Source organism: Stegastes partitus, unplaced genomic scaffold (genome assembly GCF_000690725.1).
Source record: "Stegastes partitus isolate 25-593 unplaced genomic scaffold, Stegastes_partitus-1.0.2 Scaffold64, whole genome shotgun sequence".
Classification (NCBI taxonomy): domain Eukaryota; kingdom Metazoa; phylum Chordata; class Actinopteri; family Pomacentridae; genus Stegastes; species Stegastes partitus.
Genome location: NW_007577795.1, coordinates 859,801 through 872,414, shown reverse-complemented (window position 1 = coordinate 872,414; position 12,614 = coordinate 859,801). Strand labels below are relative to the sequence as shown.

Here is a 12,614-nt window from a genome sequence, read left to right as displayed (position 1 = left end):
ACATCTGCCTACCTGGTTGTCTCCCAGTTTGTATGTTGCCTCATTGCCTGTCTTTTTTATCTGTTTGCCTTTGTGTCTCGGTCTCCCTGCCCATCCAACATTTACATATCTACTATATTTATTTATTGTGATTTATTTAACCAGGAAAAGGCTTCTGGTCAAGGCAGGCAGCAGCACAAATTAACAGGTTACAGACACAATAATTTCAATGCTGATTATCATTCAGGTCCAATTTTAATATATTGGACTCCAGTTAGTGTAAATTCAGGAGATTTTGCACTGATTCCAATCAAAGGCAGCGGTGTAGTTTAACACCCTTTTTTACCAATTCAGTAGAGGTCCTGGGAACAGACAGTAGGAATCTGTCATCGAAACAAAGACAATATCTTCTCCTACTCTTTTGACGGGAACACGGAAATACCAATGACTGACTCCACTGGTTCTCAGTTTCAGGTCTTTGGCACATTTGCAAAGCCCCTTTTCTCACAGTTCTGTCAGTGGCTACATGCTATCGTCTTCTATGGGCGTCTGCTTCGACACATCTCGAATCATGATCTAACATTATCGGCTTGGCCTGCACGAAATGAGAAGAATCTGTGATGTGCAATAACATTCCTGAAATACAAATTACTACCATCAGGGAAAACTTTACAGAGCCAGCACATGCAAGAGCATTCGTTTCAAGCTCTCCATCCATTACTTATGTTGCATGTGCAATATTCTCATGTGCTTTTCTGCTGAAGCTGACTGCTTTAATTTGTCTTGCATCAGACAATACCATACAGCAGCGTACCTTTAACTGCTTTCACTACTGCAGTTAGGACGTTATTGTATTGTGTATTATTGTAATATTTTCTACTATGCACTATGTGCAGTGGGACTGCTTTTATTGTATTGTATTGTCTTATACTGTGATGTTGCAGCTCTACTGCGACACTACTGCCCAAGACAAATTTACTTTTGGGACAATAAAGTATATCTTATCCTATCTTATCTTATTTTATCTTATTCAATGTTGCGATGAAGATATGACTTATGATAAATGAACAAATATTGAAGTGTTTTAGCAATGCAGCTCCTCGGTCTTTATTCTTTTAACAGGTAACAGTTAACATAGACCACAGATTATTCAATTATTTTGAACGAGGTTTTCTCTTTTTTTTTTAAAATTGCACATCAATGCCAAACCAATTCGGCACAACATTAATTTGAAATTAAAGTTTCTACTCGGTCCCTTTAAAATATTTTCTTCTAAACTCAACAAAAACATCTCTTGACATTATCCTCTTCTCTCACCAAACTGACATGAATTAAAAGTGAAAGTAGCTGCCATCCAGCTGGGCCTTCATCTGATTGGTCAAACAGACTCAATAAGGTCAATTTAAGTGTAGAACATATTAAACATTAGCCAACATAAGCTGCTTGTTTTACCATGTAGAGCAGCTCAAGTGATGAGTAATGTCACCACAAGTGTCATTCAAATGGTAATATTAAATATTTAAAGTGCCAAAGGGACTCAGTTGGGTTACAACATCCCCCTAAAGTTTGCACACATTAGTCGCCATAAGTTGCTGGTCAAACTACATCAAGTTAGACTGAAGATGCACAAGAGGCCTGAACTGACAGAAGGTTTATGTTGTGGCTTTAGAACTTTTCACTTAATTTATTATTTTTAAAGTCGCATAGTTTTGCTTCAGCTCAAATTGTTAGACTGTTTTGTCATTTCGCTATCAGATGATAAAGACAACATACTTTTATTCTGATCCCCTCTTTAAGACACTCCCAGCCTTGTAAACTCCTCCAGTACATCCCCACCCAGCCCTCGCTTCCCAAAACACACGCAAAGACACAAAGGTTCTTAAGTGTGCATACAAATGCTCAACACCCTGCCCCTGAGTTCTCGGTGTTGTGGAATAAATAAAAAGAAATAATTCTCGTGGGAGCTTCATCAACAGCTGGATCAGATCTGGAGCTGGAGAACACTCATTAACACTCGCACACACGCGAGAAGATTTAGTCCACACATACCAACGTGGTCACACAAGGCAACTCGACAATGACAGAAGATTTCTTATGCATTTTTTTTTTCTCTCTGGCCTGAATATATTGGAAGGGAATCTGTTCGAAAAAGAGTAGTAGGTTTTGTTCGCTTCTCTATAACAAGACATCCTGCCTGCCTGAGAGGAATTAGCGTCTTGATTCCCTGGTCTGGGACTGAAATTCCGAACTTGTGATTCAGAACCGGCTGCTTTGCTGCAATCCCAGCTTTCTCAAAACAAGGAAAATACTGTATGGACATTTTAATGGGATTAGAATGAGTAAGAGTGTGTGTGTTTGTGCGCTCGTGTTTTGAGTGGGTGGGAGTTGAGGAGGGGAATGAATCACACTTCAGACAAACCTGTTTATTTGCGTCTGAAGGAAGACGTGCTGCTGCTGACCCCGTGTCTGACTCACTTGCGAGACAAAACCAGTGGCCAAACTCACAGCTAAGCCCCTCAATCACTAACTTTTTAAATAGCCTTATAAATCAGACTTAATTCTGGCTCGATGAGAAGCGCGTCCAAACGAAGCGAAGGACTCCAGCAGCCCGGATGGACTTTGTATTTATGTGTTCTGGAGCCTTTGCTGGTGATTACGTTCTGCAGGACTCTTCCAACCATCACGTAATGTTTAACTGACGTTAATGAAAAAGCAACAAAGGAATAAACAAAGGTGCAATGTGATGCATACGTCTGATTGAAGATAGTGATCTCACTGCTCCTGCTCCTGCTGCTCCTGCTGCTGCTGCTGCTGATGCTGATGAAAATAGTGCACGTGTGCATTGACGTGAGCAAGCGTGTTCCTCATCAAGTCAGACAGGAGCTCTCGAATGAGGGTGAGTAATGTCAGAGCTGCTTCTGGTTAGCCAGACATTCCCCTTCCATCCTCTCATTTCTCACCTCTCTCTTCCATTTACTTTCACTAATGCAGTTTAACACCCCACATGCACACCTTCCTCATAGCTGTAATTAGCAGCAGGCCTCCACTGACTCACTGGCCTTTCACTCTTGTCCACGTTCTTCCACTGACAGAACATTTTGTTTGTGGCTTCGAATGCTCGCGTGTTTCGCTCACCTGTGCAGCCTGTGGTTCCTTTGCGCACCGAGTACCCCAGGTCACAGTGGCAGATGAAGGATCCCTTTGTGTTCTCGCAGTTCCCACTCAGACAGATGTTTGGGTTCAGCTCGCACTCATCCACATCTAGACAGGGAGGGAAGAGTAGAAGGGAAGTAGAGAAAGGTCAGCTACAATAATAGGAAAGTTTACGACAATTAATTAAACAGAATTAGCGTTTGTTGAATCGTCCTGCCAAACAGGTTTTGATAAGCTATGACATACTGTGTGAGAAAGTCACACAAGCATTGCATCATGAACTATATTGAGCTTAAAATGTGTTTACTTTGAATAAATACTGCAATAATAGCGCGTGTGTTTGTGCGAACCCATTTAGAAGCCCCTTACGTCACCGATGTCAGGTTTTTTGTTTTCTCACTCAGTAAAACCAGACGTCTAAATGTCACACATTCCTCCCCGCTCAACACAATGTTCACTATCTTATAAAGCAACAACAACATTACTCCTCGTTCACTCGCAGATCTGAGTCATTAAGTCTTATTCTCATGACTCATTTCTTGGATAACCTTAAAGAAGATCATTAGGTTGTTTCAGGAAATCGCAGAGAACCCCCCGGATCGAATAACTCCAGAGCCTCGGAGGGTGTAAGACGTTTTGTTGTGGAGGGAAAATGTGCGGCTGTTACCCAGGCAGGTCTTCATATCCTCAGATGACATGAAGCCGTCAAAGCAGAGACACTGGTAAGTCCCAGGGGTGTTGGTACACTGGCCGCCATCGCAGATGTCCGGACTCTCCTCACACTCATCGATATCTGATGATCAAAAAGGAAAATGAGGAAGGACACGAGGTGCAAAACTGAAAAACGATGTTAAACCTGTATTTTACAAATATATCAAAATTACAGCAAAAAACAATACTACTTCAGGGTAACTCAGAATACAGGGTCAAACGAAACATACTGGCGTCCACTTAGTTTTATTTCTCTTAGGGTTAATTCAGGAAAGAGTTTGTGCAATAACCCGAAGAATTACTCTTAAATTATCCCCGAGCTGCCTTGATCCATGTCTGTTTATCTTGTAATTAAAGGTCCCAAGAGTCAGTTTATGAACAGCATGTAAAACCTGGTGTCATTCTCCAAAGTGAACACCTTTGACGTAAGAAGTTCTCTTGCAATTTGCCAGAATAACCAACAAACCACATTCCTGTCAACATTTTAAAGTTCATAATGAATGAACAGTCCTCAGGTTTAGTCTAAGTAAGTGGATGTTTCCTTTAAACAGCCAAATCACAGCACTGACTCTCGACTGTATACACAAGGTTCCTTGATGTGCCGCTTCATTCCTGCTCTTAAATCTGCTCTCTCCAAACACAAACTTTGAACTATGTCTTTGTTCTACCATATGTGTACTATGTAGGAAATCGGAACTATATAACTAAGTGGTGACAGGCAGTTTGCTTTAGCGACCGCATCCTGACAAATGATGCAAAAAGTAGATGCGCCTTGTGCGTAACACTCAAGAGGATAAGGATTTAATTATGTTCAATTATGACTGACAAGACACACGCAGCTACTCACCAGTGCAGCTTCTCAGATCAGGCATCAGGGCGTATCCGCTGTGGCAGCTGCACTCGTAGCTGCCCTCTGAGTTGGTGCAGAAAGTCTCGCAGCCGCCGTTCTCGATGGTGCACTCGTCAATGTCTGAGGGGCAGAAAAATGCAAAATGATAACAGACGTGAAATATAAAACCTGAGAATATATATTTGTAAGGAAACAGTCACCAGTTGAAAACGTACCAACACAGTCCAGTCTGTCCTCTGTAGACTTGTATCCGGTGTTGCAGGAACACTGGTAGCGGCCGATCATGTTCACACACTGGCCGTTCCTGCACAGCCTGTCACTCAACTCGCATTCGTTGATATCTAGAAAGAGCAATGCAATGGTCAAATTCGTAAGCTGACTTCTTTTATTTAAAAAAATGACAAAATTAGTAAGGGTAAACTACACATTCAAGGCTAAAAGGTACCACGTCGGTTTAAGCACATTCTCATTTTTATTTTGTTTTAAGAAGGTCAAATTTACACCATTTATCACAGCAAGAACTGTAAAAACTGAAAAAATCGTCATATTTTCACGTTTTCAACAGTTTTTGAACTAATCATCTGTGACATGTTGTTCTCTCGTTAAAAATAATTAATTCTAAGCTTAAAATGGTTCACCAAAATCACTTTATTCTACATGTCTAGCGTAAACATTTTCAAAAAAATATAGCATTTGCACTAAATAGATTATGTCAACAACAAATTACTCTGCATTCCTCAGCATAACTGTGAAGTTATTAGTGACACAGCTGTGACCAACAGTCTCCTGACAAAAAACGGTTTGCCTGAACTAGGCTGAACTGCAGGCAGTGTTTACACAAAGCAGAAAGGAGACAAGTACGGAAATATTTGTGAAAATGTATATGATTAAATAGTCTACAACAAATCACTTTTTTCTCTGTGTCTCTTTTTTTTCCCTAGTATTGGTAGCACCCTTGGGCACAGGGAAAATGGTGTACTTGTTGACATATTTTTGTGAAATATATTCAAGGAAATTCAACTTTTGTTCAATTCTTTGTCATGATTGGTGGCAATATAACTGTGTCAGTGCACAGAAGATACTTTTGAGTTCTCTTTCTTTCTAGTCATGGTTGTGCTGTTTCCATAGAGGTGCAGAACCTTATATTGCTCCGAAAAATGAGGCCAGACTTAGTAAAAATGTGACGGGGAGCTACAAAACCACCAAGAAACTGTTCGTGGTTCAGAGGGTTAAACCCTCCAGAATGGAGTAAACAGAATACGTCACATTCGCCTTAACATCAGCACCACCAGTTATTTTAATTATCCATTAATCTATTGATTCACTTCCTTAGTAATTGCCTAATCATTTAGTCAACAAAATAAAAATAAATGGTAAAAACATGCGCGTCACAGCCTCACAAAACTTTTAGTCGGATATTTAAAGTTCTTGGTTTTTGAGACCAACAATCTTAAAACCAAAGTTTTTTATTTGCTTTAATACTGCAGATGACATTAGAGAAATTGAAACCCATCATTTTTTAGCATTTATGGTTAAAAATGACTTAAACGATCAATTATTGGAGTGCATTTCAGCTCTACACCCAAATTTAAAGGCCCCCGGAGTGCTCTTATGTGCGCACATAAACTCCTCAACAGACCACCTTTCTAATACAAGCAGATTAAACACACAAATCCTCTCATCAAATCCTCGTTTTTCTTTGTTCGCACTGTCGCCAAAGTGCTGCTTAAAGGGAATTATCAGGTTTCTGTCTATAATATAATATTGTAAGGTCTTGACCTTACTATGTGAAGTGCCCTCAGATGACTTATGCTGTGAACTGACACTATATAAATAAAACTGAACTGAACTGAAATCAGGGTCCAATTAGAAATAGGTGGATGTAGAACTTCATGGTGATGACCGGCTTTTCCAACAATGAATCTGATGTCATTAGGGCCTCTGTGCTACACCCATCTGTCTGAAATTTGCTATAAGTCAAGTTTATTATCATTAATATAATCTAACAGTTGAACTTCACAGAAATAACAAAGAGCAAACTCACAGACTAGATGAGGTGGGCAGTTTTCAGTAATGTTTTCATTGTTTTTAATACTTTAAGTATACTATTAAATGAACTTAAGGAGCAGTGACTGAGCATTAGATCATGGACAGAAATCTTCACACTGTGCATTAGGTCATCAGAATGACACCCAGTGAATAATGCATAATCTGCTCAAACAGCGCTACAAACTAAACATGGGAGTTGTCAAACTATAGAAATCAGACAAAAGGTCAAACCCTTTTCTGGTTCTTGTAAAAAGTCCACGCAACATTAACTTACTGGAAGAGCTTGCTTGTTATTTTGCCAACATGTTCCAGCACTGAGCCGTCATCAGGACATTTTACAGAAAATGTTAAAATAAAAATTACCTATTTCTACATGACCAGAGGGCTGAATCTTAGTCAATTATCCAATATAATCTTGACACATAAAAGATCGGTCTCTGAAGGATGCTGCATTCCAAAAACAGAAATGTCAAAATAAAAGAGCACAACAAAAGCTACACTGCCACACAAACAAATTGTTTTTTGTTGTTTGAATAAATAGTGAAAAATCTCTTGTTTTTATTTAACCCTCTGAACCCAAAAACCCAACAGCAGGTTTGGAAGGCAATTAAATGTTTAAAATTGTTTAGCAATTCTTTTAAGTAACACAAACTGTAAACACCAAAAGAATGGACGGATTTTCAAGTAAGTCAATGAACTAATCATGGGTGATGTGCAGTTTCACCTGAAAAACTGACTAAAATCTAAACTTCAAATTTGCAATACTTCATCATAATCAGTTTTTTCCGAGATGTCTCAGTTTAAAATTTGCTTAAAATTGAACCATTTACTTTAACAAATTCTGTAAAAAAAAACAAAAAATTCTGCAGCCTTTAGTACAACTGTTAAACAATTACTGACTCAGCTGCAACCAAGAATCACATGACAAAAATTCTGGGACATTTCAGCTAGATTGGGATGAACAGCAGAGCAGATAGAAGGTTTGATTCTATGTCTCATCACATATTGTAAAACAAAGCAAAACAAAAATCAAAGAAATGTAACTTCTGTTTGTCTTTTCTATGATTTAAGGCATTCTAACTTTGTTTCACTGCACAAAAGACATGTTTGTGTTCTCTTTACTTCTAGGTGTGGTTGTGCTGTTTCCATAGAGGGGGTTCAGAGGGTTCACCATAAAAAGTAAAGAAAAACCATCACTAAAATGCTCTTTCATATCTAGGATTTTCTCTTGTGACATGAGATCCAAATGGACCCTTTTTAGTCCACACATGTCAAAATACATCAGACACACACCCACTGCTCTCCAGTTCATATCAGCCCATCTATCTAACAATATATATCCCACATATTAACAGACGTGACTCAAACACTCCCTATCTGCACCGAGCCCACACACAGAGGCCGAAACAGGGACAGATGGATGATCCACTGCTCTGTGACAACATCTCCGCTCTCTAATCTCATTTTCACTCCTTTTGTCTTTTCTTTCATCTCTCTCGAAAAGGAGTAGAAAGTTCATCTCAACACAGATTTCACTTGAAGAAGGGAGAAAAACAAGAAAGATTTGGGGAGGACCCTCCTCATCACTCACCGAGACAGGCCGACCCATCGGGGGCGATCTCGTGTCCTTCCGGGCAAACACACTGGAAGCTGCCCTCTGTGTTTACACAATCACCTCCACGGCACAGCAGAGGGTTTCTCTCGCACTCGTCGATGTCTGTCGGTGGAAGAACACACACATATATACAGCACAAGGTCAGACACAAGAGCAGAGATTTAGTTTTAGACTGCAGTCTCTGCAAACATTTGTTTCACTTCTCAGCAATTTCCAATAAAAAGCCACCGGATGGATAATTTCAACGTCCAGTTTAGGAGAGATTGTGGGACTGGCAGTGCTTGTTGTCTATATAACTGTGTGATGAAAGCTCAATGGCTGGCAGCAATTGTATAAAAAGTCGTATAATATTTTTACTTGTTAGTTATTTCGGTTAGCCAGTTAGCCCAGTAGTTGGTACCAACGGCTTATAATTGCAACACTGCCCACATTATTTCCAGTGTGCAAGTAAAACTGTCTCGCCAATTTTGGTCTAACAGCAGCTTTAGGCCAAAAAAAGTATTGAGACTCTCCATTTTGTGTGTATGATTTCGTCCAAGAATTTAATCAAACGGCGTCAAAGGCGGCCCTGAGCAGAAATGGAGAATTAAGTATTTTCACAGATGGCAGAGCATTAGGACTCGTAGCTGCACACGAGAATCGTCTTGTTGGGCTGCTGATTGTGTGCGACCCTCACGTGCAGGTCAGGAACGGTATGCAAGAAAGAACAATTATCTTTAACATTTTATGGACCAGTTTTGCCATTGTGACGACACCTGGGCCGTCCAGACTGGGCTCTTAGAACACTCCACAGGGGTTTAAAGAAAGTCAGTTTAACTCTCCTTCCCACACACACACACATATATATATATACAAATTTCAGATTACATCATCCACATAAACAGTGAGTTCCAGGTTTGGCATGTCAGCTGAAGCACTTCATCCAGAGCTTATGGCCCAAGAGGGAGCGTGGAAGAGATGGCCGGCTTGTGATTCAGGACTGGGCTTGTGTGGCAGAGTCCTTCTCTATACTTGGAGACCTTTATTGGCTGGCACAGCTCTCTGCTCTCAGACACTGCCACTTTAACAGGGTGTGCAAGAGAGTTGTTCAGGAGATCAAGTTTCTCTCTCATGTCCTTGCAGACTAAATGGTTTCATATTGGAAAAGCGTCATCTGTGCATGCATGATGCTGGATCAAATCGTCTGGAGCCGCAGAGGTGATTCCATGTTTTTAGTGTCTGCAGGTGCTGCTGTGTGAGGATTCATTACTCACCCATGCAGTTTTTCATCATCATGAAGCCGCTCTCGTAACCTTCCAAGCACTCGCACTCAAAGTCTCCCGGCGTGTTGACACACCTGCCCTGTCCGCACAGATCCGGAGAGATGCGGCACTCATCGATGTCTGCAAGGGAGGAATGTAACACAACTCATTTATTATATTTATTGTAATAAAGACAGGGTCAACAGAAGTATAAGTGTTGGGCAAACAACGCACGAAGGCATAAAATATGTAACAAAAGGTCACTACATTAAAGAAAGACTATAAAATTTGATTAAAAGCTGAATTTAGGGATGATTTAGTCAGCCGTAGTTCTTCAAACAGATTCCTAAAGTCTACAGCTTAAGGCTTGATCCCTTCATCTCACTCTCACTCATATGGGGTTAAAAGGTCCCAGACATCATTTACTCACTGGGAGCCTATAAATTATTTCAGAATAAAGACACGGAAGGTATACCCAAAGCGATGCAAGCACATTTCAACTCAGCAGAAATGCAGCTAACAGTGGAGCAGCTCCAACAAGTCTGAAGCTGCCAGACTCCCATTAGACTGAATGAGCTGAATGTAGGTGATGTTTCACACCACTTTACTGTAATTTGTGCTCACGGAGCGATTCAGAGAGGAGGACCGGTGAAGAACGGCTAGACTTGTAGAGGTACAACGTGAACTGAAGCTAAGCAAACATTCCTGTCAAAAATAGAAGCTACATGTATGTCAGCAGCTGCATTGTTAGTAAATCGTAAACCACTGACTCCTGAGTCTTTGTAGCCTGTTTAACAAACCATATTTCAGTTTATTAATCGTTGTATGTTGCACTCACATGTATAGTAATTTTTATTGCCAGTTCTTAAATTCTTCTACGAAATCACAATTTAGCCATAGGTTCCCTCTTCAAATTCCCCAAAAACTGCCCAAGACTAGACATCGACTGACATTTTTTTTCAGCTCCGATATTATTAGTAAAGGAGCCAGATAACCGATATTCTCAAACTGATGTAAAACTGCAGCAAAAATGGAAAATCTTGGTGTTAATATTTAGATTAATACTAACTTCAACTCAATTTTTCATTCAGATGCCTTTGTCTATTTATGCTTTACACGTGTGTAATCAAAAGAGAACTTTTTAAAAATTATTTTAATAGGTGAGATGTAGCCAATCAGATGAAGAACACAGAATGGTTACGGCCAACAGTCACTCAATCCCTTCCCAAATCCAAAGATATTCTATTTACAGTTTATACTGATGGATTTTTTTCAGACATGCCCCAAGACCAAAAAGGTAAAGAAACCCAAACCCTTAAAATAATGTCTGAACAGAGTAGGATGAGGTTTAACATATCAACTCCTACTCTCCTCCTACATCTTACAGTTTGCCATTTGCTTCAGACTTTAGGCTTATATACATCTTAAGAAACCCCAAGAACACATACTCTTAAATGTTCTTTCTCACTTTATAGTCGTACTCACTTTGAGATTGTTTATCCCACAAAGTAATAATATTTAATAATGGCATGATGGAAAAAGCAGCAACATCTCCTATTTGAGTGGCTGAGACGGAACATGTTTGTCACTTTTCTTGCTAAACGACTTAAAAGACCAATCAATTATCAGAGCATTTATTGTTAATCCATTTGTGGACGAATTTCTTCCTTCCTACTCACCAGTACAGTTCCTCTCATCGGAGTCCAGAGCGTAGCCGTTATCGCAGCGACACCGGAAGCTGCCAATGGTGTTTCTGCACCTCCCGTTAGAGCACAGACTGTTGATCATCCTGCATTCATTTATATCTACAGCACAGAGGGATAAAGACAGGTGAGCTACCATAGAAGAAACAACACAGGCGAGTCTACAGAGTCCGTGAACAGCTGAGTACCTTTGAGGAAGGGTCTGCCGTTGATGAAGTCGCCCCTGTGCGAGAATCCTGGGCCTCGAGGACAGAGCTGGGCGTATTCTGGGGTGCCTTTTTCCGGACATTCGTCGCATTCGGGGCCCCAGGCGACACCGACTGAGCAGCAGCAGGCGTCCACACGGTGCTTTCCAGGGATCGGAGCTCCACAGCGCTCATCCTCGTGGGTGAGGTAGCACTGCTCCGTACGCAGGTCTGGAAGTCACATATTTTACATGTATTTGTGGGATAAATTGTTAAACATTTGCTGCAAACACAGGCAGAGGCACATATATAGACAACCTACCGATACACGTCCTGCCGCTGACATCTACGGTCATTCCTGGAGGACACTGGCAGAAAAAGGAGCCCGGTGTGTTGATGCACTTGCCGTTGATGCAGAGTCCTGGAAACACTTGACACTCGTCCACATCTGACAGTCAGCGGAGAAGAAACAGAGCAACATCAGCAACCGGTTCACATTATTTAAGTCGAATTTTCTGACTCCACATGGCATCATTTACCTTCGCAGACATTTCCTTTGACTCGAGCTAAGCCTTTACCGCAGATTGGGTCTGACAAAGCACAAAAAAAAAAAAAAAAACAGTCATTTTTATGATATAATCAAAAATGTTTTTAAAAACTGCATCAAAATATTAAAATGAAAGTAATACTGGTCACCTTTTTCACATTTGGCACAAGGGCTGTTCCAGGCTTCACCCAGTGTGGCACAGCAGTGAGACTTGAGTGTGGCTCCGTTGATGTTGACCTCGCACCGATTATTGATTATTTTCAGCCAGCAGGTGCTCTTAGTTGTCTCTGTTTCATGAAACAAATTTCATAGTTAGAAGTGAAACAACACGTGGCAGGTTGGTATTTACTGTTTGCCTGTACATGTTCGTTGATGGAAAAATCCTGTATTTGTTTTGTACATCTTACATTTAATTAATCTCCATTGTTTTTCTAAAATACAAGAGTCAACTCGCCCTAGAAAGAAAAAACTGTTTAACTGTTAAGTTTCTTCAAAGCTGTTTCATTCAAATGTTTCAAGTTTTGGTTATGTTTCACTAAAATGTAACGGGGACGGTGATGGTGCAGCATTTTCAAAAAAAT

General features: G+C 40.4%; 1 protein-coding gene across 1 annotated transcript in view; it reads right to left on the bottom strand.

Annotated features, from left to right (window-relative positions):
* fbn1 (fibrillin 1) overlaps window positions 1–12,614 on the bottom strand; it is a 71,154-nt gene that overhangs the window by 29,651 nt on the left and 28,889 nt on the right. Inside the window, exons 22-32 of the mRNA XM_008276079.1 lie at window positions 12,183–12,320; window positions 12,026–12,076; window positions 11,809–11,934; window positions 11,490–11,717; window positions 11,278–11,403; window positions 9,611–9,739; window positions 8,334–8,459; window positions 4,909–5,034; window positions 4,691–4,813; window positions 3,800–3,925; window positions 3,115–3,240 (exon numbers count right to left, since the gene is read on the bottom strand). Coding sequence (XP_008274301.1) covers window positions 3,115–3,240; window positions 3,800–3,925; window positions 4,691–4,813; window positions 4,909–5,034; window positions 8,334–8,459; window positions 9,611–9,739; window positions 11,278–11,403; window positions 11,490–11,717; window positions 11,809–11,934; window positions 12,026–12,076; window positions 12,183–12,320 — 1,425 coding nt within the window. The remainder of the gene's footprint in view (window positions 1–3,114; window positions 3,241–3,799; window positions 3,926–4,690; window positions 4,814–4,908; window positions 5,035–8,333; window positions 8,460–9,610; window positions 9,740–11,277; window positions 11,404–11,489; window positions 11,718–11,808; window positions 11,935–12,025; window positions 12,077–12,182; window positions 12,321–12,614) is intronic.